The following is a 27,735-nucleotide window of genomic DNA, read 5'->3' on the forward strand; positions in this document are numbered from 1 at the left end:
ACAGTCAGTTATTTAGACATATGATGACTCTTGTCAAAGTGGTACCTTCCATGGTATCAAACTCTAGCGTTTGAAATACTCTATCTAACCCCATCATTAGTTTAGTACAAAATTTCAGTGTAAAGACATAACATCCCGTGGAAGGTTTTGATTTTTTTTAATTAATGGTGTCATTTCCAAAATTAAAGGTTAAAGGTCAATGCCATCATTAAATTCCGAGTGGCCCTCAAATCATTCATGCATTTATCCATGACCAGGCATCTGCATATACGCACTTTTGAAAAGTTTTTTTCGTATCAATCAGTTTCCAGAATTTTCCTAACCCACTCTGCGCCGTTAGGGTTTATAGGACACCCCATGTTGGGCCTCTTTGTGTACTATGATTTTACTTTTAAAAAACATTCAATTAATGCGCCTTTAGCCAAGAGGCTTGTTGCTATGCAACTGTGATTGACGTGAAGCCAGATAACACCTGTCTCTTACCACAGAATACGATTAGAAAAGATATAGTTCTCATTCATAAAAAATGTTTGGGTCAAACCCATATTGAGCGGATGAGTCCCCAAGATATTTTGAGAAAAGAAAAAAATATATCATATAAGGGAAAAATAATGCCTCTGATTCGATTCATTCGTGACGGGTACTAACACAATTTGTTTAAAATCAATTCCCGGCCACTAAATATTGTCAAAAAAGTTTTCCTGTTCCTTCGCAAAAGCCTCAAAATAAGGCCCGTTGGTTACATAATCTAACCAAGAATGTATTACTTGCTGTAGGCAATAATCACCAGAATCAGTTTCAGGCACTGTTTCTGCATCACCAAAGTTGCTTCACATCTCTTCTGTACTTGCAATCACAATCTAAATCCATTAAAACAAAAAAGGAAAAACTATATGGGAGAATTGAAAAACATTTTGACGTGTCTTCGGGCGAGCCTTATTCACGGAAGAAAGTCACTGCGCGCACTATTGCCTGTGGATCCCACCGACCTCGGGTATAGTTTTAATTTTTTTGAAATAAAAAGCCGCCTGCTGCTGTGTCAGAGATGTTCCGAAGCGCTCATGGCCAGGATTGGAAAAGCGCTATGAAGGCGAAACTGCAGTGTATACATGTAGATAGCATATGCGAAACTCAACATTTCACTCGGACTCCTACCTAAACGGGCACCTGAATGACTTCGGCTCAGTTCCAAAATGCGCCACGCCCAACATACATCATTCGTCTTCATACTTCTGTGGAATAAGATCAATATGGAGACGTTTATCAGAATCGAATTAACGCTCGCTCTCTGGGTCTGGTTCTAGTTCAGAACACAATACTAGTCCGTGACTAACTTCACGGGGAACTTGGCCTTATATGGTGCGAATAAACTTTTCTTTTCAGAATTAGCTGAAAATCTTCACTCCATGGCGTCCCAGAGGGGTCAAAAACATATTTTGAGCGAATGGGATTTTGCGCCTACTAGATTTTTTGACGTGGCATTATCGATTGTTCAATAAGGACGTCGACCTGCCTCGCCTGCGCAGGGAATCGGGAATTTATTGCAAACAATTTTCATTGACCATCTTCAAGTTCCATGATATAGTCTTGTGCAAAGGTGAATATATTTTACAATCTCGATGACTTGTGCGATATGAATGAGATATTTCTGTGCAACTCTCTAGCGTCGAGGTTTTGGTGCCCTCCGGACGAGGTGGACCGACTAGGATGACGCAATGGACTGCCCCGTGAGTATAGGTTTGAGGCACGCCGTGAATACGGCCGGTGTAAAACGTTTGAATTGTACTAGGACCCCGCGGGGACCATAGACCATAATCTTTAGAACAATTATATACCCCCCCCCCCCCGTCAAAATACAAATAGACTCCTGGGGCAGCCCATTGCGTCATCCTAATTGGATCTTGTAAGTGTGAGGGGCGAGGCCGGTCCACTACATCCGGAGTGTAAACAGGACCGGACTCTCGTATATTTCCACATTTCTACTTCTATACCGGTGACTCGGCTCTGAAGCTGGGTGGGTCTGTCCCGTATACGTAATTTTATCCCAAAATTTGACTCGGTCTTGTTTAGAATTAGCGAATGAACCCGGACTGAAGAGGTCCCGGAGAAGTGTCAGAATACAACAGGACCGGACACTTTTCTAGGGACACTTGTGACTGCTACACCGCCGAGTCAAATTCTGACGGTGAACACGGACTGAAGAGGTCCAGGAGAAGCGTCACTGAGAATACAATAGGATCGGACACTTTTGTAGGGGGACATTTGTGACTGCTACACCGAGTCAAATTCTGAAGGTGAAGACGAAAACGCACTAACAAACGCTACCCAACGGCTACAGCGTCCAGATTGTGATCACGCGTCGGCCATGGTATAGAGCATCAGATTAGGGTTTCGTCCAAAAATGGTCAGCATGCAGACTACGCGGTGGTCCACCGGCTCTCCTCAGTCACTCTCCCGTCAAGTTCCCCTCGACGGTGCCTGTTTTCTTTTATGGTCGTTGGTCCGTCCTTTTTGAGAACCCGAATAAAAGACGAAGGCGCGAATGGCGAATGGTCAACGAATTCAACACCTGTCTGAATGCGTAAGGAACTCTGCGTTAGAGTCAAACGCCAGCGTAGCTAACATACTCCTTCTGTGAATTTCATTCACAATCAAAATCCTTCAAAGCGAAAGATCGCCGTAAAAGAAATCACAAGCATGCACAAGAAAAGTTTTTCATACCAGACGGAACTTCGACTATTGTGTTACGTAAGATCACCAGATCCGAATGTACAATGTATCGCGTCTTTTAAGTAAAGCTGTTTTCCGAGACATAACGCACACTTCGAAATTCAGGAATACGCAAACCGCGACTTACCGGCGGTGAACGTCACGAATCATACGTACAAATAAACGATCAACGCCGGTAGATCGGCGTGGGAATACGAGATGACTCGCGAATTGGATTGCCCAGGATAGGGTGATTTTGAATGGGTAAAGTGCGCTCGTCGAATATACGGACTGTATCAACTGACATCGAAGTTTCGTCAGAAGTTACAACACTCTCATTGTCTGGACCACGTTTCTTTCTAAAGGAGTACCAAATGGAATAAAACAGAACAAAACTCATTTCGTTTTTAACGATTGCTATTATCTTAAGAAGCTGATATCGACAATTGCAACCTTCTGAAACCATTTAGTGATACCTTCATGGTAATGGTGTTAAAGAAAAACGCCAGCGTAAGCTAAACTAAGCGTTATCTAGTAGCAGGACGCGCCAATATTACTGCTGACGCCAACTGCTCAATCGGGCTCTCAATGAACCTAACTATCATGCAACTTTCAAAAACGGTATTAGAGCGCACAATCAATGATAAATGTTTTGTCTCAAAAGCGATAAAAAATCAATCTTGATATAGCGGGTATTGTCCCTAGCCTTCATTTTGGGGTTCTTTTCAATGTTTTTTAGTTCAGGATCTAAACAAAAGTATTTTGCAGGCGAAAATGCGCCAATGCTTTGAGGTAAAATCAATAATGAAGCATAACATAGAATTGAGAGAAGGTGTATGGGAATTTTGCTCCCCATGTATGATCCAGCGTAATTTAGATCAGTATCGGGTTTGAAATATTAGGCCAATGATATCCCTTTTCTTCAGGAAGGACTAATGACCATAAATCAAATGGGGGGGGGGGGGGGGTCATGCTGTATGTGTTAATTGCGTTTAAAATGGGCAGATAGAATTATGTTTTCGTAATGCCCCCTTTCGTCATGTTTACCGTAGTTAGTTTCCGTGACAAGATCCGTGGACATTAACACCGCAGGGCTTTAGAGGGAGAGCGTTTGGGATTAATGTTTACTGATGTCAACGCTAATACCTACTAACGTCAATTCAGCAACACATTACTCTATTCAGGTCTGATCAAAAGTCATATGAATCTTTAATCTTTGGAGCTAGGCCTAATAGTCAGCAGTTATTCGCATATATAATGGGGAAAAAAATCGATATCATGACGGTTTTTACACCCAGTATACATGTACATGTATATAGCCTAAACGAAAATATTTTCCCCAATGATGCAACATCACCCAAGTGTCTGACCAAATGAAGCTCAGTTGATATATATGACGGGAATTATAGTATCGATTGATTGTGAAACATGGTGGTGACGAATACCGGTGTGACATACGTCATAGCTAGAGAGAATTTTTAACCATTCCGTATACGTCGGTGCACCTTGTCGGAGTTCTAGGCCTACTGACAGTAACTGGTTAAAGGGGACCACGATGGACATTTAGCCATCCAGGTAGGAAAGAGTTAATGGGGAACACAATAGGGTGTACTCATCCGTGCCGTTAAGGGTTAATGGGGCACACGATAGGTGCATGTATTTCAGGATTAAAGCTTTGGCAAGGAAATGGTTAATTTGAGGCCCGCGATGGGTTGCCGTGTTCGTAATACAGGGGTACTTTCTCAGCCCTTTAATGACCCAAAGTCTATTCCACCCAACCTTACCAAAATATGCATGTCTCATGTATGTACAATCCATTGGTGTTCATGGTCAACTCTAGTTGGAATGGAATTCCGATCCGAAGTAGCAGCAGCTTGATATCGATATGTTGAAGAAATTGCGTAGTTATGAAAACATTGTCTCTAGGTTAACATCAAGTTCTGAGGATTATCGATCCGTTTCTAATCACCCATTGGTCTGGTAAAAAGATGACGGGACAGCAGTAATGACTGTGAGTTGGCCCCTTATAATTTTCACACCTGACGAGGGGTAGGCGGAGCTCTTGGACTGACGATGTTCCTCAGTGTCCTGATTACAGCGTTGAGGTGAATAAAAACGACATATTTTTGTAATTGGGACCAAAACACTACAACGGACACCCTTACGGACTGGGTGAAGGTGTCCTTATACTTATAGCGATGTGTCCTTGATAGCGAGCGGGATGTCCTGCTCACTAACATTTAAACAATGCAAAAGGCATGTGAGTGATCATGATCATGACTCGCTTTGTTACAGGAAATCGCATTCCGCGGTCCAGACCCAATGCAATTCGACCAGATTGAGATGAACCTTGCTAAATTTTAGACGGAATCAGATTCGAAGGGTTAACTTTGAGAGATAGTTTGGTTTTCCCTTCCTACAATGATGCAAGTTAGAGTTCGACTTTGAAACCCCCAACCCGGCCCCGCCCACCCAATGAGTATTGATATCTTTTATACACATATTCAATACTGGCCTGGCCCTACGTGACTCGTCGGTGCCTTTCACAAACGATTCGTAAGCTTTTTGCTCCGTCCGTTCTTAATCTTAGATCGGTGAAAGTAGAGTAATACACTTTGTCATCTCTCAGCTGAGGAAATAATGCTTGGCTTTATAGCGGTGCAAGTATGGGCATTAAAAATCACCTGACCACTTTAAGAGGATGATTTCATGCATAATCGATATACAACAAGACGCAGTCAATCGAGGTAATCCGCGCGTCAGCAGACCGAATAACCGAAGGACTATTTTCTTCTTGCATGGGGCCTTCCACGGAGCGCGCTATTTTTACCTGAATGATGAGCGCAACGCGCGCACAGACGAGCTGACCCCCAGCAAAGATTACCTCACCTCGCATTCCTCCGCTCAAACGATTAAGTCAATCGTTCATTTTCTATACGCGCATGCTCGATCAGAGAAAGAATTACCCAATTTGTCCATTCAGATAACTATGTCATGTGCATGTAACAATGGCATCACTTTAATCAATAGTTTGTGTCACGGTAGCCGTATAAAAGATCTTAGTGTAAACAGTTATTGCTTTTATCAATATTTGAGGTCATCTGTCCTCCATCTATCCTCATTTCAGCTACTTTTGAGAAAACAAGAAAACACTAATTCAAATCTCACTGGGAACTTATTTATTTACTATATTTGTTGGAAAATGGTACATGATATTATGACGGCGAGACAATTAAGATACAATTAACATGGAGAGTCAGTGCGGTTACATAAAAGGTGCACATGGCTCGGGCAAAAATACAGATATCAGCAGGTGAGTTTGGCTCATGCCTCTTCAGATAAGAATTGATTTATCAGATACGACCATCTCATTTTCAACGATAGAGATCATCATTTGGTTTCTGAACCCGCCGATGCTGGAAGTGATGCACCCCGGGTTACACCTTATATATTTGATTTCAAAAAGACAATAACTTTTCCCTAACCCGACTTCTAGAATTCTCTCGAGTCGAAAGCATGCTTTGGACGCGCGGGAACGATTAAGCACAAGAAAACATACCCGCACATTTCGTGATATTTCTCACGGTTTTAGAATAGAGAGGTTGCGCATCCTTCCGACTCCTATCCTCCGGGCTATGCCGGGCTCCTATACTCCGACTTCATCTCCGAGATTGAATAAGAGTTTGAATTAATATCTCGTGATATAATCGATGATACCACATTGATATACGATATGTATCTTTGCAGATCGACATGCGCTATAACGAGCTCGTGACTTGGAATACGAATTTCGTTTGTCAGTTCACAGAATCGCTAGTCAGCCGAGGGAATGAGCTTTGTAGTGGGGCGGGTCAGCGCCGGTCTTTTGAATCGCATCCTGAGGAAATCCATCTGAGAGGTTCAGTTTTTTTCACGCCTTCGTCAGGCGATGTATATTGAAACCGCCGGTGCCGGATGGAGGCAATCAGGGGTTAATGTTCGCTTATCCGACCCCGAATGGGCATCCTGAGGAAATCAGGGGTTAATGTTCGCTTCTCCAGCCCTGCAAACGCTGGAGAAACAAACATTAACCCATGATTTCCTCTGTAATATGTACATTTTACACACCGACGAGACGTGGCAATTTGGCATGGCTCCGAAACGACGCAGTTTTCCACGTGGTCGATACTCAAAATTTCCCGCTATTGGCACCAGCAAGTCGGAGCCACTCGGTTATTTCCGGAACACTGATTTGCGCCCGACACGAAACTGTCGTCTGCTGCAATGCGTCTTCTGGTAGTCTATGAGACAAAGTCACAACCAGCTAAGTGAGACCAGGTTATTTTGTTATTATGAATGGTTATTCAGATAAACTCCCTGTAATCGACCATGGATCGAATAAGGCGGTACTCTGTTTGGTTTGTATTAATTTAGACAATTAATGTCCCAACCACAGTATTCAGGCAGACATGTATTAGAATCCATCTTTGGACCCACCACACTAATAGTATGCCACCATTCTACCAGTATGTCAGCAGAAAGGAAAGTTCAGTTGATTTGTTACCAGTTTCTCAACACAACCACTATTACAGATGATCCCTCTTGCAGAAGAATGCAGCAATGCAAAACAGAGGGAGCCTGGATAAAACACACCGTATCAGGCACTATTTAACAAGTGCAATATCTCCAGCTGTTATGCCTCTACTGTTACAATCCACACTGAACTGCCCATTACCTCCATCCATATTGACACGCAGAGTCTGGAAGCTGAGCAATGTCTTTACATTGAGGGTCAAGATGTTACAATCAGGACAGTGAATACTGTGATAAATACTGGGGGCTCGCTTCCTTATAAACCTCAAATGAGTAGTCTCTTAAAAACCGTATCAGTAATGGAAGATATACGCTTTAATTTTTCATCTTGGGGGCATTGAAGCTTAAGGGAGGGTAACCAGTTTTGTTGCAAATATTTGTCATCATCTCATTTTGATCCTTTGCAATTTAAGTTACCACTTTCATATGGGGTTGGGAAAATCAGGCGGACTGACCGTGTTACCTTGTTTCATACAACAGAAATATGATTCCTCTTGCAATGCCAAAGTTTTCTCAGCTTGCTTGGCTGTAGTCAGAGACAATACACCTAGCATATGACAGAATGATGATCCGACTTGCAACGCCCAAATTTTTAAACTTGCATTGGCAACTGACATTTTAATGAAGAGCCACTTGAGCAAGTTGATGTCATCAGTTGGACCATCAAAAGCCTCATACAGAATGAAAAGGACAAAACTAAGATACCTCAGTTTCAGTGATGTTGGTTATTATTGTCACTGAATTTACATCAATATTTTAAACTGAAATAGATACATTATATTTGTCAAAAAAATCTTACAAAAAGCTACACGAAGTATGTAAATTAAGAGCACACCTTAACTATATTTTCAAATATCACATCCTCGTCACAGACTACCAGGAACCAGACATGGTGACAAGCAATTTTATCTTATTTGCTCCCGATTCAAAACAAAAGTTCCCAACCCAGCTCTCTCAGCTTACTGGAGACAACCTGGTACAAGTTCGGCTTTCCACAGTCATCCAGAAAGTTTGACTTGATGTTTGGACATACAAATTGGGGGTTCAAGAGAAGGGGATATTTGTACCAAACAAAATGTCCGAATCAAATTGGTTGTTTTATACCACTTTAAAAACGAGTTTTGTCAGCTTTTTTGTGATGATAACATATCAATAAAGTTAACATAGTTGTCCTAGTTATGTAACAAATAATCAACAAAGTGACATCTATTTATCATATACTGCAGAAGTCCATGCATCCTGACCAAAGCAACAAAGAAATGTCTGATGAAGCACAAGACCGACATTATTCCATCACAAAGTGTGGATGAGCTTGAAATCCATTGCTTTCCAAAATTAGTTGATAGATATGTTTCAAACATCCCTAATGATGACGTCCAACTACATTGACCTGAAGAGAGAAGGGGAAAGATGTCAAAATATATGGTGAACAGATATGATGAATAGATAGACATTATGTTACTGAGATGAACTTGACTGTTGAACTTTACATCTGATTTGCAGGAGTTTGTATTCACTTGAACAAATTGACTGCAATGGATTTTGGTTTGTATCTTGCATGGTTTATCTCCCCAATCATAGTCACATAATGACTATTGGAAGGTTATGGAATATACAAGATTCTGCCCTCACCCATCCAAGAGGGACAGGGGACATGGTTACTCTCCAATGTTGTGGAAAGGGAATACACCTCAAGCAATAAAGCATTCAGCTCCCATATGCCACATCTGACAGAGCCACATGTTGTCAGGAGTTACCCTGAACACATATGGATGTCAATACATTGGATATGATAAGTGAAAGATGATGAAAGTTATCAAATATCTTCAAGAAACTACAACCATTTAGTTACAACAAAGAAATATGAAAATGCTATGTATCTTGCATGGTTTATCTCCCCAATCATAGTCACATAGTGACTATGGGAAGGTTATGGAATATACAAGATTCTGCCCTCACCCATCCCAGAGGGACAGGGGACATGGTTACTCTCCAATGTTATGGAAAGGGAATACACCTCAAGCATAAAAGCATTCAGCTCCCATACGCCACATTTGACAGAGCCATATGATGCGAGGAGTTACTCTCACACATATGGATGTCAACACATTGGACCTTGGTTACAAGACTGGGATATAATTCTAAAAGGCACATGCGTTACTTACAATATCATCAATCTTCATGATACTCCTGACAGTTTCAGTAGCAAGTGAGATGGCACTGGTTGAGACCAGCAGAGGCTGAACAACATTCTCCTCCAGAATATTGGTAATGCAGCCCTGAAATATAACACAAAACATGCTAAGCTCCCCATTTTGTCAAACAAACCTCTGTACAGGTAGGATTGAATATGTTTTTTTAAATCCCCCAATTTCTGACAGGACCTGTAGTATAACTTACATGTAGCCTCAGTCGTGCAATTTTGTCTTCTTGAATAAATCAATAAGCTCTGCAACTATAAGTATAAGAAGTCTTCAATAAGTTACATGTACCTTTCTAACATTAATACCAGCAGTTTTCTCTCCCTTTGCATGTTTGTTCCTGAGCTCAGTAACTGTGGAGATGGGGTTTAACCCTGCATTCTCTGCTAGGGTGAATGGAATAATCTCCAAGGCATCAGCAAATGCCCGGAAGCAGTACTGTTCCATTCCTGCGAGTGTGTTGGAATACTTCATCAGCTGTAGGGAGAGTTCGATCTCTGGGGCACCACCTCCAGCAATCAGAGCCCTGAAAAGAAGACAAACTTACATATGATAACATATCTGTGCTTTTTAAAACAGAGCTGCTTTGAGGAACAAGAAATAGTGGTGATGATGCTGGATTGTGTCTTGCATGGTTTATCTCCCCAATCATAGCCACATAGTGACTATGGGAAGGTTATGGAATATACAAGATTCTGCCCTCACCCATCCCAGAGGGACAGGGGACAGGTTTACTCTCCAATGTTGTGGAAAGGGAATACACCTCAAGCAATAAAGCATTCAGCTCCCATACGCCACATCTGACAGAGCCACATGATGTCAGGAGTTACCCCGAACACATGTGGACGTCAACACATCAGGTAGGCCTATAATTAGTGAGTGAAGGACGATGAAAGTCATGAAATATTTTCAAAGAAGCTACAACCATTCAGTTACAAAGAAACATAAAAGAAAGTAATGTATCTTGCATGGTTTATCTCCCCAATCATGGTCACATAGTGACTATGGGAAGGTTATGGAATATACAAGACTCTGCCCTCACCCATCCCAGAGGGACAGGGGACATGGTTACTCTCCAATGTTGTGGAAAGGGAATACACCTCAAGCAATAAAGCATTCAGCTCCCATACGCCACATCTGACAGAGCCACATGATGTCAGGAGTTACCCCGAACACATGTGGACGTCAACACATCAGGTAGGCCTATAATTAGTGAGTGAAAGACGATGAAAGTTATGAAATATTTTCAAAGAAGCTACAACCATTCAGTTACAAAGAAACATAAAAGAAAGTAATGTATCTTGCATGGTTTATCTCCCCAATCATGGTCACATAGTGACTATGGGAAGGTTATGGAATATACAAGACTCTGCCCTCACCCATCCCAGAGGGACAGGGGACATGGTTACTCTCCAATGTTGTGGAAAGGGAATACACCTCAAGCAATAAAGCATTCAGCTCCCATACGCCACATATGACAGAGCCACATGATGCAAGGAATTGCCCTTACACACATGGATGTCAGTACATTGGGCAAGTGATTATTTCATTTGTTAGAATAGACAATAGGTCACAGGTCTCACAGATGAATTGTATGAATTTTCTCACCTCTTTTTGACAAGACACCTAATAACACACAAAGCGTCATGGATTGACCGTTCAGCTTCAGCAAGGACCAATTTATTCGAACCACGTACAAGAACAGACACAGTCTTGCCAGGATTCATAACACCAGTGGCCTGGAACAAAAAAAGAAGGAATCTTATGAAGAGGAACATTGAAGACATAACAAAGTTCATCAGCAATCGGCAGCAAACAAGTCTTTCGAGGATACAATGAAACCTTGTTCTAGTACCTATATTTTATTGAGGAGTATCTTGCGTAAACTGTACTTACCACTGGCTTACTCGACGACCAAGAACATAACTACATCTGTACATACCTTGACAATCTTACTACCCCCAGCTTGAACCTCTTCAACCAACTCTGCAGATCCTAACATCTCTGGGGTGAAGTGGTCTATACTAGCGATGGGCTTGCATCCTAAACTCTGAAATTCCAAGCAGTCGATTTAGGTGGACTGATTAACGATGAGTCAAGTTCTTCAACAAGTCTAAATCAGTCAGCCAGACACTCTGCAAGTCTTCTGTTTTCAGCTTCCATCATGTCTTTGTTCAGGCAACACACCTCAACTTTTTGCGGTTTTTCAGTAAACAACAGATCATAAACATACCTTGCACAGAAAGTCAATGTCCTCTCTTTCGATGTCCTTTATGACCATAATCTTCATTTTGTTCAAGAAGTGAAGGGCTAAGTCGTTGATGGCATCCCTTGAAAAGATTACGAGCCAATTATGAAAATGTCAAAACATCACTCACACATACTGACAGGATCTGTCATAAACATTTCTTCTACATTTCAGAAGTAGGTAATATTCTCCATATGTTTCGGCAGAACAGGTCTGTGTTGTTCATCATTAATGGCAGAAGAAATTCTGATGTTATTCACCTTGAAGATGTGCTGAAGACATCAATCAAGTCAAGTTACAGACAAAAGTTAATCCACCACTGCATTACAAGTTGTTTCAAACAATAAGTCCACTTGCATTCACAGTAAATTCGCGAAGACAATTTTTGCTTACCTCAGAATAGACTTTTGAATGAGTAGCACATTGCAGCCAGCTTTCTTGACTTGTTTGACAAGGTTCAATATGTATTGTCGTTCTTCCTTCAAGACGCGGTCCATTTGCACATAATCAGACACAACAACTTCATTCTCCATCTGGAAGAAAAGATACCCATGAATAAAATATTCAAAATTCATACCTTACACTGGCAATAGTACCCCGTGCCGAAGTTCTTATAACATAGAAAACGGCCAATTAAAATCTAAGACTATCTCTTGAAAAGAATTTTCCTAACTGTAAACAGCTAGGAGCGCTGTCATTAGACTACTTATACATGTAGAGCATAATCTTGAAAGTGTTCCCCCAAAGCATAGAACCATATCAACAGCAGTACTTACATCAGTCTTGGGTGGTGACAAACAGAACTGGATAAGGCCTATCTTAGCTTTCTCCACTCGATGAGGACCAGACCCGGCAGTTTTCTGATTAAATACAACACCTTCAACTAGTTCAGTGTCTTCTACGGTACCCCTAAAGAAGAGAAATAGTTGTTTAGAAACTAGCTAATAACTAAATCTAGCTTAAAGACACAGTCTCTGTCAGGACAGTAAAATATATCATAATAGGGTGTGATTAACCTCACCAATAAGTAACTCCTACAGTAGTATTGGTAAGGAGCAGATGGGGCAGGGCTGGATATCATTCCTAAAAGAACTTTCTTAAGGTGGCATTTCAGATCTTAATATTTGTCTCCAAAGTTTTCCAGAACAGGTCTGTGTTAATCATCACTAATGCCTCTGCACTCAAATCTCAGAAGGAAATGATTTACGAAATGAACTTGTTCATATCCTTACCCTAATTTTTCAATTACTCTGATATCATTGAGATCCACGTTAGTGGCAGTGGCTGGGTCAATAACCTTGAGTACAGCATCTACTGTGATGGGAGATAATATGCTTGAATACTGTGAGACAACCTGGAAAGATATTTTGATAACAGAATGAAAAGTTTAGGAAATGAAGATGTACTGCAGAAGTGACAATGTGAATATCCTCCCAGAAATGTCAATGATATTCCAAGGATTAAATCTGGGTTGCCATTGGAATGGATTACTCAGAATTTGCAGACACAGTACACAAAGAAAATGAAATATACTAACCTTTGAATTGAGAGATGTCGCAGCACTTTTCAAGAGTGTTTCTCTGTCACTGAGTTCTAACTTGACAGCACTTTCCTCAATTATTTCACAAGCCTTGGCTGCAGCATTTTGGAAAGATTCTGATATCGTCGTCGGATGTATTCCCTTTGCGAGTAATTTCTGGCTGGCATCAAGGAGGCTTCCAGCAATCACTACAACAGAGGTGGTTCCATCGCCTGCTTCTATATCTTGGGCCTTGGAAAGTTCAACCAACTGCAAGAAAGAAGATCTACATGTACAGTAATCAACAATAAAACATGCCGGTATTTGTGCCATAAGAATTATGACTGTTCGCTTTATAATTCAAGAGGTGAACATGACATACATGCAACACTATTCCATTCTGGACCGAAAACATACCATCTTGGCAGCTGGATGAAGCACCTGCATCTGCTTTAGAATGGTGGCACCATCATTTGTGATTGTAACGTCTCCTGAACTGCCCTGGATCTGAAAAGATGATAACAGCATTTCAAAAGAACATGTAGGCATGAATATCTTGTAGCTGTTCAGTGAAACAGTATATTATACTCAAATGCTGACATTTTGCTCACTGATTGCATCCCACTACAGAAGGACATCTTTATTGTGTTTATCGACCAATTGCTCCATCTTTAGCCAGGGAAGCATCAAAGGGTTGAAAAGCTGTCAAATTAAAGTGCGTCTTTGGTATGCTTAGGTATATTGAGCCGACTTCTTATTGCATTTCAGAAAACATATCATCTCCACGTATTTGGCAGAACAGGTCTGTGTTGATCATCATAAATACAAAGAAGTCATTTCTAACAATTTGAAAGCTCCACGGAATCTGAGACTAACCATTTTGTCCATACCCCTTGGACCCAGACTTGTCCGGATGGCGTCTGCAACAGCTGGAATATTATACAAAGAAAATTTAGCAGTTACGTTGGAAGTGAAAGCCAGGGAATGCTGATTGGAAATCACTACAAATCAAAGCCTAAACTATTTAAAACCACATCACCACACCATAACGCGGCCTCTGCTGGAATGATGATAGGCACAAAGCGAGATGGCTCAACAGAGTGCAAACTAACACAGTCTCACAAAGTATACGAAGCAAATCATAGGCCCTAATCCACTCGATGCTTCAAGTTCAAAGCAAAGGTAAAGCTCAAGCTGTCCGGTCCAAGCGTCGGGTGCAACTCTCTCAGACTTATTCACTCAGTTCTTTCTTGGATATCATATCATAATCATGTTGGGGATCATAATGACAAGTTTGCATAGGGCGAGATAACTTATCCGGACTATAGGATTTTGCATGGAATGCAGTCAGTCTACCAAATCTACATTCTTTATGAAAAATGCAATGCATATAACGTGCAGTGTTTACCTTTCGCAGCAGTGATGTTACTGTAGCGAATTTGACTTGGCTTGTCACGATCTTGATATTCGGACTTTTTACCAGCCCTCTTGGCAACCTGTCCAGGCATTATGAATTGCTGGTTATTCTAGTTTATAATAGAATTGTTTAAGTTGTCAAATTTTAATGAACAAATGAGATGTTATCCGATACAATTTACGTCGTCTCCACGAGTTCTACAATGTTCTAGAATGTAAAATGGCGTCTGCCGGCTTCTCGCCACAACGAGAGTAAAACAAACACAGAGATAACATTATTGAGAAATAATTATAATAAATTTATATTTTTGAGAATGTAGTCTGTTATCATATTTACGCTGATGGATATCAAACTATAAAAATTTCCTAAAACATTTCATAGAAAATGAAAATGACGTCACTTGGCGCGAAAGTGCAACGTGACAGGGCTTCCCCAAGATAATTGTTTTGATACTTTTTCCCTATTTCTTTAAACAATTGAATCAAAAGCAATATAATCAAATTATCGATACGTCGGTATATGTATTGATAAATATAGAATGAACTTCACTAGAAATAACTATGTTATCAACATCAATAATAGAAGATTTGGTAGGTTGAAATTGGTTAATGAAAATTTTTAGTGCATTTTGTACACCAGTGTCACCTCACCATATTTACACACTACCTTTATCATGTTTATCATGCTACAAGTGTAAAGTGTGACACAGATGACCAAGTGCAAGAAATAATTTCTTTGTCAGAAGTAACCTACTATACCATCATCCTAATGTTAGTAGTTTTTGCCTCAAATCCCTGTGATGATAAAATTCTTTTCAGTGTTTGTATTTCAGTTCTGGATAAGTCCGATATCGGAAACGTTTCCGATATCGGACTTATCCAGAACTGATTCGATTGAAGGCTTTTCTTTTTTTTTCACTTCAGGTTGCAAGAAAGATATCAATGTCCATTCTCTTCTTGTGAACTTTGAATGCCGAAGATGGGATGATCATTTAGTTGAAGGCCAAGATAATGGGGTAATTATATTGTAAAATAAATAATCTCATGCTTATTGATAATGCTAAACTTAATATTATGATGCTTTCCAGCCCATTTGACTGCTGCTCAGTTTGACTTTTACGTATTTGATTTCAGAATGAAGTCCCACCATTTGCCTGTTCTTTCTGCAAAGGTAATTATATATTGCTTTTATTCAAGTAAGAAGTATAGATTGTACCAACTGATGCTGAGACAATAATTGGATGCTTTGACTTGGAGTGAAAGATGAGAAGTGAAGCAAATGTATATAATACAATCCTCTCTAATGTTCTGCCATGTCTACTGTTTCAGTGAAGGATCACAGTAATGTCTTGGCCATAGCAGATGAAGATGGATGTGTTGTTCTGTATGATACAAACAAGGCTAACCCGACTGCTTTATTTAAAGGTATGTAGACATTTCAGGTTTCATTGTTTGGTCAAAATCTTGACAGGAAGACACACTTCAGTTCTTTTCTTGCCCCTTATGTTGTTTTTCTGGACTGTGAAAATGACACCTCTTCATCCTGTTTCTTCAAAATCGACCTTCTCAGGACAAAGTCACATTTAGAATGCAAGGAACGTTTACTTCAATTTCACAGGTTAAAAATAAACTCTTCTTTCAGAATGGTTGGCCCACCAGAATGCTATCTTTGACATAGCGTGGATGGAAGGTGACAAGAAGCTTCTGACCGCATCTGGAGATCAGACATGCGTCCTGTGGGATGTCCTCCAAGAGGAGAAGCTATCAGTTTTCAAGGGCCATACAAGTAGTGTCAAGTCAGTGGAGTTCCGACCACAGGATAAGTGCACCTTTGCCTCTGGTGCTAGAGATGGGAAGATAATGCTGTGGGATAACAGATGTGGGTCTTTGGGTATGTTTCTGTTTGTGAATTACTCTATCCTTGCCATTTGAAGATTGAAGATAAATACTTTTAAGTCTGTCTTTTACTTATGTAGAGCAAGTTTTGAGAATACGTTACTTCAAATCAAGAACTTTAGCTGAGTTCCGTCAAGACAGCTCAATTTCATGGGTTTATAATCTGCTACCATATAGTTCACACTTTTTAAGGTAATATTTCATCAGTTAGCTTGCCTCATATTTGCAGCCTTTTGTCATCTTCTAGTGTTTCAATTTCAGAGGGTGTCTCGCCTATAAGTACTATCAACTGTGCTCATGGCCCTATCAATAATTCAACTAGAAAGAAGCGAGCTCCTAAAAAGACTGGAGAGGTAGGACATCATTTCTTATGGGCCACCACATTTTGGTACTTCTTGATTTCATTGACCTAGCGACCCTGTCTTCTGGCAGAGTGTGGGAGTAATTTTGAGTCTTGACTCCATAACCAACTAAGGGCACCTCTTAAGCCGTGGCTCTCCATTCACAGAAATTATGATTTCATTCCAGAGTGTACGTTTACCGAGTGTCACAGCTGTCCTGTTTCAGGATGAGTATAATCTCATATCGTCAGGGGCAACAGACGGGTAAGTTTTGAAAATAGGTTAAAATTCTAAACGAAAGTTGAATAGGGCTATCTTTCGTAGATCTTAGATTTCATGAATTTTTTCATTGAGTGAGAAGTTACTTCTTAAGAAATGGGTATGCCTATGGACAACCATCTAGTGGAGCATTAACTTAATACATGTATGTCCTTCATCAGTTATGTAATTAGTTGCATACAGTTGTTGAAGCCATGTTTTGTCTTTACAGAATAATCAAAGTATGGGATATAAGAAAATTAGCGGGGAATAGCAAAACTGACCCAATGCCAAAATTCTCATTTCCATATGCAGGAAATAGTATCAGGATGCATGGTGAGTGAAGCACAATTGTTGTACATAATAGAACCACTCTGGTGTCCCAACTGTGTAAGGGTGATTTACAGTCAAACATTTCTAAAATCTCTATGGTCTTAATGAAACATATCAAACACTACTCTAATCAGCAAGGACCTGAGTGCCATGCGTTACTTGTGTATTCACTTCTCTTCAGGGTTTTCAAGTCTTGTGTTGGATGAGTCAAAATCAAGGCTTTTTGCCAGCTGTACAGATGACACAATATATCAGTTCAACACTGCGAACTACTCTCCTAAACCAGGTAAGCTAAAAGTAGTTTACTGCATGTACTACCTAGTAGAAATCTGAAAGAGAGGGCAGAAAAGGACACAGACAAAAAAAGCAGTGTGCAACACCCTGCTTCAAAAGACAATACACTGGCCACTGATGGAAAAAGGCTGGGCAATGAGAGAAAACTAAGAAAAGGCAGGGTGCCACGTCATGCTAAAACTCTGACTTTAAAACGTAATGGTAATGTATGATTTCTTTTATGTATACATTGGTTGTTTGTGGCTAATGTTTCCCGACTCAATAAGAAGTATTCATGTTCCTAGTTGGTAATAAATTTTCTTCTTTGCAGAGGCCTGTTACAAAGGTCATCAGAATTCAACATTCTATGTCAAGGCAGCACTAAGTCCTGAGGATAAGTTCTTAATCAGTGGCTCCAGTGATTATCATGCTTACATTTGGGATGTCAACGAACCCCAGGCCAGTCCTGTCCTCTTGAAAGGTCACGTTGGAGAGGTGACAAGTGTGGCATGGTGTCCAACAGACTTTGGCAAGGTAAACTTATCAATATGCACCAATTTGCTGCAACGTTTAGCTGTGTAAACTCGGGGGTTGAGGCCTGAACTTAAAGAGTTCCCCCCCCTATGCAAGTATTCCTAAAAGTGCATTTTCGTGGACTGTTACTTCAACAATAGGTGTAGGTGAGGGATTTTAAGGATTTGAAACTTTATGACTTTCTCTTTCAGGTCTGCACATTATCAGACGATAGCACAATCAAATTCTGGCGTTTGAATCGCCGGCAGACACAGCCAGAGCCAAATGAACTTGTTGGGAAAGCAGAAAGATCTCATCGGGATATCGGAACATCAATGAATGGTGCTGAAAATGTAAACAAGGACATCAAGCAGTACACACAGTCATTCGAAAAATGTGGAAATACTTCAAACAAACTTACTGATTTATCATCTGGTGCTAGTGGTGCTACAGGTAAACTGGTGATCCACCCATTTCCACAGTTCAGTAACATTGGAAAATCACCCAGCACAATCAAAGACTGGATACAAAATTTCTCAAAAATGTCTGCAAAATCACCAAGAAAATTTGTGCCTGCGTCCCCAAGGAGATTGCTTATTTCTCCGAGGAAATTCGTTCATCCTGTTCCAGAAAGTTCAAAAGGTGCAGTGCCCTCTAAAGGTGTCAAACGGAAACTTATCGATATGGATACCGGGAGTTCTTCCCCAGATCAAAACCGAGGGAAAGTGCGCAAATTAGAGGAGGGTGACAAACAGGCCTTGAGTCCTGTTGTAGACAATTCTATGCGGACAGAAAAGGATTGTAAAACCCCTGTACGCAAAGTGAAACTGAACTTTAACGATCCGTCCTTTGCCTCACCGACTAGCAATCTCCCAAACTACATTCTCGACCCCCAGCCCAGGGCCCCCTGTGCTTCTCCAAGTACGAATGGAAAAGAAAACAGTGTTAGTCCTGGTGAATGGAAGAAAACTTTCTCCAAGCAGCAAAAGAGTCGAGTTACACCCAAACGAAGTGATTCACCTAGATTGAGCAGACGTGTGTCTCGTACTTCTTCCAATCCTAGCAGTCGCCCTGGATCACCTGCACTGGGGAAGGTAAGAAATGTGTCCGAAATGGTGGGTTAAATGATAAAAAAGGCTTTATACCAAAAGTCAAAAGTGTATTTAGGTTCCATTGCTTGTGCTCTTGTGTTACGTTACTGATTATGAGAGATTGTAGTGATTCTTTTATCCAAACTTATTAATCACTTATCCTGTTTCTCTCTTTCAGAGTCCAGCTGCCAATAAGAAGAGTATTCTGGATTACTTCTCACCAAAAGGCAAAAAGTGATGTGTGACCACCGAGACATGTTTCAGTCTTGTCTAGTTCCGTGGACATTTCCTGTTTCTCAACTTTATCATGTTAGACGGCTAAGCCAATGGCAACATGAACTGTGGGCAGACGCAAAATCTTATCAATTCAAAATGAGTTTTTGGTGAAAGGTATACATGGAGATGTTGCCGAATATCCATACTTTGAGCCAAAAAGAGACGTTATCAAAGAGTGATGAAGAATTGCAGTTAACGAGATATGATGGTATTTAGTCATGAATACTCGAAGCTGCAGCATCTCAATTTTTAAACTAAGAAATGTATGATTTGATAATAGATACACAGAGTCATTTTATGAAATAAATGAGGATCTCTAAGTCTAAAACATTTGTTTTTTTCGCATATCATTTTCTGGAAGAGCTTTGGGCGTGACATGGAACATGATTTGATGCTTCTATTGGCACGTTTCGCCATGTGATTGATGACAGGTCCACTCCATCTCAGGAGTTGGGCATTTAGTGCAATTAGAAGGTCCAATCTTTTGTCTGTTTCGTGTGAGACGTTGTCACCTACACATTCAGTAATTCCAAGGGATCGTGTCCACCCAAGTCCTGACCTTTCACAGTCTGCAAGAGATGTCAATAATTGCTATTTTGATACAATTGCATTCACAATGTGAGAACAAGGGATTGTCCCGCAAGTGGTGACCTGACACATTCTGCATTGAGATGAAGTCACAGTCATATTTTGAGACAATTGCAATCAAAAGGGTTAAATGAGAGATCCTGTTGAAGAATAGCCCTTATACAATAAGGGTAGTACTAAGGACCCCTCAAATCTGTTCAATTCTGAATGAAACATTGCCTCCTATTCCGCACCATTTCCATCAGATTGGGCCATGTAGTGCCCAGAGGAACCAATTTTGGTTGGGTTAGGTGTACACCACCAAAAATATCTTCTATTGGATTGAGACAGTGTCACAACCACACTAGCTAGTGACATTCACCATTGGACACACTCAAATAGAGGGTCACGTTAGAGCGGTGAAATTGAAATCTGGGACAGCCATGCCAGTGGTTGCAGTCTCAGTACCAGGGTATGGTTGTGATAGTGAAGGTCAGTTATTGATAATCAAAGAGGAAACTGTTTGGGACTGGAGAATCTTTGTCAAAATGGTTCCAATGGTCACATCCGGCAGAGGAACACTACCAGTGATGCAAACTACATATGATACATGGCATGAATGCACAGATGAAGCCAGTTTCTTTCACGATTCAAGCTTTCATTGTGTTTATTCAAGATTTCATTGTGTTTTCATTGAGGCTAGGGGACAAAATTCAAGCTTTCAGGGCTCTAGGGTTATCTCAGACTTGGAAACAGCATGGTTGTGACAGTGTTCCTATGCTGCTGTGATTGTGACATTCATGCATCAATTTAATGATAGTGTTCATGTTACACTAATCAATATCTCCCTGCACAAGCACATGCGAGGCACAGACCTTGCCTTCTTTCAGGTGGTAGCAGATGTTATGTGTCCTCTGGACAATCAGTGCAGTTTCTGCCACTTTTGTAACCTGGTGCATGTAGATGCACAGTAGGCTGTGGAGTGGGGATAGGCAGGCTCAAATCTGAGCCATGACACTTTTATGTTGAGGACAGTAATTTCAGGGCTACGAGGCATCAAATTCTTTCCATATAACTGACTCTTGTTTACTATCTTTCCGTATAGGTTTCTTAAATCCATGATGATGTAGCCTACATGCTTTTAGATATAAACCCATCCCAGGTAGATCGTTTTCTGTAACCCTCTCAGTAAGCTGTTATGTGGGCTGCAAATGAGCTTGATCAAATGATTCAAAGAAGGCAATTATAATCTACACCTTTTGTATTAAGTTTATTCTTATATTAGCACATTATGACAGAAAACTACACCATAGACACTGGCATCAGGCAAGTGGAATTTGTTCGTGTTCAAACTTTACAGTCAAAAGATCACGGTGTCTCATTGAAATCACACTATACAATGTTACAAAGACCAAGATCCTTTTCAGTTACATGCAAGATAATTGCACGCAAGTCCGTTGGGCAAGGACGAGAGGTGCGCAACCTTTGGGGCTGCTCTCTCAGGGAGGGAGCGAGACTTGGTTAATTTGACCCGAGACTGGATAACTCAAGATGTTGCTATATAAATCCAACTTGAAGTTGAAAGCCTGTCTGCTCTATTTAATAAGCTTGCATGCTTCTGAAATCATGATACTTGACATCAAATCAGCTGTATACACGTACATGTAAAATGTTTTGATGGATATACATGTCATGATCATTTTATGGCAAACAGAACTGCTCCATGTATTGAGGAACAGAGATATTGGTTTCTGGTGTCGAACACGAGATTATAATTTGTCTCTCAATCACTGAGACACTACACGAAGATGAAGTAGAAATGTCCATTATTGGTATTTTCCTTCTTCAAAGAAACATACCAAGCAACCTGTTGGACCCAAAGCATCCCCAACAAAGGAAAATCAGGATAAATTTGAAGAGATTATAACAGTTGACAAAAGCAGCGACACCACAAAAGATCTCTCTCTCTCTCTTTCTCTCTTAAACTGATACAATTTGCATTTCATTATCGATTTCATTCGTTTCCATGACAAGATTTTTACTACAAAATTCCTCGTTAGGGTAAACAATAGGATTTCAAAACAAGAAAATGTTCCAGAATACAAATGGGGTAGGGCCAGCAGACAATGGTGAAATATTTCTTGTTTCTTGAAAATAAATTGACAAGACATAGAACACCACCCCTGGAGGATAACAATATTATGCAACAGCCGAATAGATATTGTAGATACAGAAGGCGACTAGATGTGCCCTAGTTTACACTTAAATATCATGCAAGAAATAAATCCGATTATTTGAAGAGTGCGAGACTGCCCCATTCCAAAATGATAACAGAGTATTCAAATTACATCAAATTCTCGATTTTCTGTGGAAAGCTAGCTTCCTCGGACACCAAGTTACTGCACCATAGTACGTATTTTTATTTCCCCAACAGATCTGGAGTCAAATAGTTCTATTCCTTTAGGTGTTTAATGGCAATGCCAATATTTCCAGCAATAACTCTAAAACTGACAGGATAAGGCCTATTACCGAATGAAGCGATAATACCTAGCAGCAAAGGTCATTCTCCTTTATCACTGATCACTTGTTTATATTAATTTGAGTGGAAGAATTTTTCCAAACGTTGATCGATTACAAAATAACTAAATCCATATCAACAATTCTACCAAACAAGCAATAAAAGAGAATGGCCGAACTGACAAGGTATCTGGGTCTAGGGTGTGTCTTTACAGGTTGCTAGTAACACGTCAATTGCCTAGAGCTTCCATCCTCTCTTCCAACAACTCGGCTGCAGTATTGTCCATCTTTTTTCGCGAGAAGTCATCAATTGAGAGCCCCTCAACAATCTTCCAGGTGCCACCAGATGTTTTGACTGGGAAGCTGTAGATGAGGCCAGCTGGAACACCATAACCATTGCCATCAGAAATGACTCCCATGGATACCCATTCACCCTGAAAACAAAAACATAATTTAATGGAGAGTAAAAAAGTACGACAGAAAAACTATTCAAAGAAATTACCAAGTTACATGAACTAACTCTATAAATGACCCTTTCACACATTGTGTTATTCACCTAAATAACAGCTTCTCATGACCAGTTTTAGGTCATCGATGGAAACAGTTGATTTTAATAGGAATACTTTACCTCCTTGGTTCCAGCCCACCAATCTCTCATGTGATCACAGATGGCCTTGGCTGCAGACATGGCACTGGATAATTTACGGGCTTTGATGATCGCTGCACCACGTGTCTGTACTGTCTGAAAACAGAGTTGAAAACTGAAGATGAAAAGACACAAAAACATGCTGGTAATCTTACAATGTGGAAACCTCAAAGAGTTGAACCAAATTCTGTGTTGAAAGGGCTCTTAAAGAGTGAGAGAAATACTTTTCTAGAAATCCAAGCCAATTTATTCAGAGATACAAGTCCAAATTCTCCTCAATTTGAATCTAGGCCCTGCTGCATTGTAAGACTAGCAGTTTACCAAAAATAGCCCAGGTTTACCTTGATAAAATCTCCCTTTAGCCAGGCATCATCCTGGACAGCAGCTGGAACCGGTTTACACGATGCATCAGCCAATGTGACTGTCCCATGGTTGACATCTGGGTATTGGGTAGAGGAATGGTTGCCCCAGATTGTAACATTCTTAACAGCATTGCAGGCAACACCAACACGTGCAGCAATCTGAAACGAGACCAGGAAAGGTTGAGATTTTGATGGAAGGTTCAATCACGACGAGTTATATAAACTCTCCTATCCCTTTCTTTAGGACCTGAAATGATCTGTAGCCAAAAAAGAGTTTTAGGCGGATGAACAAATAAACTTAAATTATCAATGAATGCTACGCCTACAGGGTTTCCACAAGGATTAGCTTTCAGGAAACAGTGAAATTGTCATCAGAAATGTGACTAGATCTAAATGCGTAAATATAATTTATTTGAAAACACACTTAAAACGCAAAAAATTATTTTTGTTCTATTGTTTGAGGGTGGCAATCAGTACCCTGTGGCCGAGGCCCTACATACCTGAGCCTGAGCTCTGTTCTGGTCCAGCCTTGTGAGAGCACTGAAGTTCTCTTTTGGAATGGATGGAGCATTCACTTGAGTGATGAGAGCATTTGTATTGGCTGGGTTTCCAACCACAAGGACCTGAAAAGTAATAAATAGAAATATTACTATGAGTATAAACACTGATACTTATTTGGTCATATCCTGAAAATAACATCAGCAACAATTATAATCATGTGGCATAAGTCTGCAATTGGTTTTAAAACATGAAAGAGCTGCAAATGATGCAGACAGACCATACCTTGATAGTTTTCTTTGCATGAGCGTCAATAGACTTTCCCTGGGTTTGGAAGATGTTAGCATTAGCTTTGAGCAGGTCCTTCCTCTCCATGCCTTCCTTCCTGGGCATGGCACCAACCATGAATGCGACATCAGCATCCTTGAAAGCCTCATCAGGATTGGCTGTGGCGACCACATCTGCAATGGAAGGAAGATTTCAAGACAATTTGAACACGGACACTCCACTTGGTTAACTTTTGTGGAAACAGGCCCATTTCAAAATGAAGTTATTGACGAGAAAGTTGTCATTGCGAAGAAGAAATTTTCTAGGCACAACCTATTTTTACCAACCTGCGACAAGCGGCAGAGCACAGTCCTGGAGTTCCAAGACCACACCTTCAACAACTCCCATCATTGGTGGAATGTCTACAAGGACAAGTGTCATGCGCTGAAAAATAAGCAGCCATGATATCATGTCTAACTTGAAAATAGTTGGGTTTTGAAAGTTAAGTGGACAATATCTTGGAAACAAGCATTACATGACCCTCATCATAATTATAATCATTATTAATATCACCAACCAAAGTACAGTGAAGATGCCCAACTAACCCGGGTATTTGAGCTGTGGACAACTTAATTTGTTATGCTTACCTGGTCACCAAAGACATCCCCTTTGGCAATGTTGAACAACAATGCATAGGCAATTTGACCAGCAGCACCAGTTACTACAACACGGAGTGGTTCAGCCTGAAATCAATCATATTTGACATTACAATGTTTAGCGGGTCGCCGCCGGATCTACTTCAGTTGCATGACTTGACCCATTGGTGTTAGCATATTGAGTAAATGGTTCTGAGCTTTGCCCCACACAATCAAAACAAAACACCTTTATACTATATTTGCCAGTCCACTGCGTCAGGAGTGTACTGCAGACAGTGCAACATCGGTGATGCTCGATTATGAATGATATTCCCGACCACTTCGGCGTGAAGTACTGCGTGTTTTACACCCTAACATTGCCTTATTTGGAATTGGTTTGAATGTCTGATATATTCATGACATAAAAAGCGTATTACCATTGTGATCTTTAGCTGAATGAATACAGATACCGCAATTAAAGTGGAAAAATTAGAAGAGCCGGGTGCCAATGTCGCTACGGTCAGCCGAAGGTCGGAGGTAGATTTACTCAGCAGGTACCCGACACCTCCGATGAAATAGTTCTTATATTATTCCCTGTAGCATCTTTAAGATTAATTTAAATCGTTCACATTTATATTATTTGTTGAAATTATCTTATTTATAATCATTTTAAGTGTTTCTAAATCATTGAATATGAATTATTGTCACGGCGGAATAATATACACATTTAGAGCAATTATTTTACATATTACCCGTTGGTGCAGGGCCATCTCGGGGTAGGTGTAAACTGTAGACGAAAGTGTGGACAGCGGCCCTCTAAGTTTGGTGGGCTGGCATTTCTTTGTCTTTCAATATATTTAAAAGAAATTGCAGTATATTATGCATTATAATCTTTTTAATGGGTCAGCGAAAGAAAAAAAGAAAAAAAATTATTTTGATGGGTGATTTTGATCAATGAGTGGACGGGCTTTTTTGAAGGTTTTCGAAGTGGCCTTTGACTTTGTGGACGGGGAAATGCGAGGTCTAGTGTCCAAATGTGGACTAATTATCAAAGAATTTGTTGAAACTGTGATATTTCTAACTAGTCCAAATAATATTCTTTCACAAAAACTACTTTTATTTGAATGACAATGACAATATCATTCAGTTGTAGGCAAAAATAGTTGGCCCTCTCTCAGACCAACTTTCGTTGATCCAAGATGGCGGCACCACTGAAGCCCTGTTGAAAGGTTACTGTAAATCAGTCAGGAGCTATACTAGTCAGTTTCACTGAGACAAGTCATACTGTAAAACAGATCAAATTTTTTTTTTCTTTCTTTCGCTGACCCATTAAAAAGATTATAATGCATAATATACTGCAATTTCTTTTAAATATATTGAAAGACAAAGAAATGCCAGCCCACCAAACTTAGAGGGCCGCTGTCCACAATTTCGTCCACAGTTTACACCTTCCCTTCAGTGGTGCCGCCATCTTGGATCAACGAAAGTTGGTCTGAGAGAGGGCCAACTATTTTTGCCTACAAGTACAACCAGTATGAATCCACATCCCTCAGACGACCACATTAACTTTAGTTCCCATTGAATGGTTCATCACCAGTATGAATCCACATCCCTCAGACAACCACATTAACTTTAGTTCCCATTGAATGGTTCATCACCAGTATTAATCCACATCCCTCAGATGACCACATTAATTTGAGTTCCTATTGAATGGTTCATCATCAGTATGAATCCACATCCCTCAGACGACCACATTAACTTTAGTTCCCATTGAATGGTTCATCACCGGTAAGAATCCACATCCCTCAGATGACCACATTAACTTGAGTTACCATTGAATGGTTCATAATGACCACATTAACTTGAGTTCCCATTGCATTGAATTGTTTATCACCAGTATGAATCCTTATCTCACATGATGATCACATCAACTTGAGTTCACATTGAATGGTTTATCACCGAGTATGGGCGGTCATCCTAAACAGTGTCCACCAGCGTCCCACTAGCGCCCACCAGCGTTCACCAGGTTTAAAGTCAGGTATAAAATCATCAAAATAAAATTTAGTAGCCATAAACGAAATAAGCACAACGTAAAAAACTCATTTTCTGAAAATTTCATGACATTTGGGTGTAATTTGGTCTCCGAAGTTGATGTTAGGCTGCTTGTAGGGGGGATTTCTGCTCAGGCATCATGCTGGAGCATTTTTTACATGCGAGATGGGTCATAGGAGATGTTGATGCTAAAAGATGAATTGGAACTTAGCCAGTTGAACCATGGGGATGAAGAATATCCTGGGGACAAAGCTGACCCATGTTACAACAGGAGTAGCAGGTCACGACAGCTTTTAGACTTGTGACCCGTGCTACGACAAGAACAAAAGTTTAAATCTATTAGGAGCTCATAAATCTCGTGGCCGAATCAGTCCTGGCTGCTCCATCGTGTTGACAACATAATGAGAGAGATGAGGCAGTCACAGCCAGGCCAAATCAGTCCTGGCTGCTCCACCGTGTTGACAATATGGTGAGAGAGATGAGACAGTCACAACCAGTCCAAATCAGTCTTTGTAGCTCCACCGTGTTGGCAACATGATGAGAGA

At 40.5% G+C, this 27,735-nt stretch overlaps 4 protein-coding genes and 5 non-coding genes across 9 annotated transcripts in view; 2 read left to right on the top strand and 7 right to left on the bottom strand.

Moving 5' to 3' along the window:
* LOC135485567 (phytanoyl-CoA dioxygenase domain-containing protein 1-like) overlaps positions 1-3,021 on the top strand; it is a 72,981-nt gene extending 69,960 nt beyond the window's left edge. Inside the window, exon 9 of the mRNA XM_064767712.1 lies at positions 3,011-3,021. The gene's annotated coding sequence lies outside the window, so the exon portion shown is untranslated. The remainder of the gene's footprint in view (positions 1-3,010) is intronic.
* A 4,966-nt stretch (positions 3,022-7,987) lies between these two features.
* Positions 7,988-14,894, bottom strand: LOC135485561 (T-complex protein 1 subunit delta-like). The gene is made up of 13 exons (XM_064767700.1): positions 14,658-14,894; positions 14,126-14,178; positions 13,667-13,756; positions 13,268-13,519; positions 12,963-13,084; positions 12,507-12,639; positions 12,124-12,263; positions 11,716-11,812; positions 11,425-11,532; positions 11,091-11,221; positions 9,774-10,008; positions 9,447-9,560; positions 7,988-8,671 (listed from the first exon to the last, which is right to left on the bottom strand). Exons 1-13 carry the CDS (start codon positions 14,755-14,757, stop codon positions 8,645-8,647), a joined length of 1,602 nt encoding a protein of 533 aa, XP_064623770.1. The 5' UTR covers positions 14,758-14,894; the 3' UTR covers positions 7,988-8,644.
* LOC135485761 (small nucleolar RNA SNORA73 family) lies at positions 8,827-9,068 on the bottom strand. The gene has a single exon (XR_010446634.1). It is a non-coding gene; the product is annotated as a small nucleolar RNA SNORA73 family (small nucleolar RNA).
* On the bottom strand, positions 9,154-9,394 carry LOC135485760 (small nucleolar RNA SNORA73 family). Its single transcript, XR_010446633.1, has one exon. It is a non-coding gene; the product is annotated as a small nucleolar RNA SNORA73 family (small nucleolar RNA).
* LOC135485763 (small nucleolar RNA SNORA73 family) lies at positions 10,101-10,342 on the bottom strand. Its single transcript, XR_010446636.1, has one exon. It is a non-coding gene; the product is annotated as a small nucleolar RNA SNORA73 family (small nucleolar RNA).
* On the bottom strand, positions 10,438-10,679 carry LOC135485762 (small nucleolar RNA SNORA73 family). The gene has a single exon (XR_010446635.1). It is a non-coding gene; the product is annotated as a small nucleolar RNA SNORA73 family (small nucleolar RNA).
* LOC135485755 (small nucleolar RNA SNORA73 family) lies at positions 10,775-11,015 on the bottom strand. Its single transcript, XR_010446628.1, has one exon. It is a non-coding gene; the product is annotated as a small nucleolar RNA SNORA73 family (small nucleolar RNA).
* Positions 14,895-15,204: 310 nt separating the features above from the next.
* On the top strand, positions 15,205-19,939 carry LOC135484619 (denticleless protein homolog A-like). Its single transcript, XM_064766254.1, has 12 exons — positions 15,205-15,256; positions 15,590-15,681; positions 15,800-15,836; positions 15,995-16,090; positions 16,308-16,556; positions 16,823-16,914; positions 17,090-17,166; positions 17,393-17,496; positions 17,675-17,779; positions 18,098-18,300; positions 18,492-19,373; positions 19,549-19,939. Exons 1-12 carry the CDS (start codon positions 15,205-15,207, stop codon positions 19,606-19,608), a joined length of 2,049 nt encoding a protein of 682 aa, XP_064622324.1. The 3' UTR covers positions 19,609-19,939.
* A 1,517-nt stretch (positions 19,940-21,456) lies between these two features.
* Positions 21,457-25,693, bottom strand: LOC135485562 (malate dehydrogenase, cytoplasmic-like). Its single transcript, XM_064767701.1, has 8 exons — positions 25,576-25,693; positions 25,151-25,246; positions 24,851-24,947; positions 24,522-24,697; positions 24,239-24,361; positions 23,718-23,897; positions 23,359-23,472; positions 21,457-23,164 (listed from the first exon to the last, which is right to left on the bottom strand). Exons 1-8 carry the CDS (start codon positions 25,576-25,578, stop codon positions 22,961-22,963), a joined length of 993 nt encoding a protein of 330 aa, XP_064623771.1. The 5' UTR covers positions 25,579-25,693; the 3' UTR covers positions 21,457-22,960.
* Between the last annotated feature and the right edge of the window lie 2,042 nt (positions 25,694-27,735).

Source organism: Lineus longissimus, chromosome 3, assembly GCF_910592395.1.
Source record: "Lineus longissimus chromosome 3, tnLinLong1.2, whole genome shotgun sequence".
NCBI classification, from domain to species: domain Eukaryota; kingdom Metazoa; phylum Nemertea; class Pilidiophora; order Heteronemertea; family Lineidae; genus Lineus; species Lineus longissimus.

Coding starts and splice junctions, on each gene's coding strand:
- LOC135485561 (XM_064767700.1), bottom strand. CDS start 14,757: ATGCCTGGACAGGTTGCCAAGAGGGCTGGTAAAAAGTCCGAATATCAA. Junction 13,757..14,125: donor CAAGGGGTATGGACAAAATG/GTTAGTCTCAGA, acceptor TCATCTTTTCAG/ATCCAGGGCAGTTCAGGAGA. Junction 10,009..11,090: donor AGGTGTCTTGTCAAAAAGAG/GTGAGAAAATTC, acceptor TCTTCTTTTCAG/GGCTCTGATTGCTGGAGGTG.
- LOC135484619 (XM_064766254.1), top strand. CDS start 15,205: ATGAACTTCACTAGAAATAACTATGTTATCAACATCAATAATAGAAGA. Junction 15,837..15,994: donor TGCCTGTTCTTTCTGCAAAG/GTAATTATATAT, acceptor CTACTGTTTCAG/TGAAGGATCACAGTAATGTC. Junction 19,374..19,548: donor GATCACCTGCACTGGGGAAG/GTAAGAAATGTG, acceptor TCTCTCTTTCAG/AGTCCAGCTGCCAATAAGAA.
- LOC135485562 (XM_064767701.1), bottom strand. Junction 24,948..25,150: donor GGGATGTCTTTGGTGACCAG/GTAAGCATAACA, acceptor CTTATTTTTCAG/CGCATGACACTTGTCCTTGT. Junction 23,473..23,717: donor TAAAGGGAGATTTTATCAAG/GTAAACCTGGGC, acceptor CTCTGTTTTCAG/ACAGTACAGACACGTGGTGC.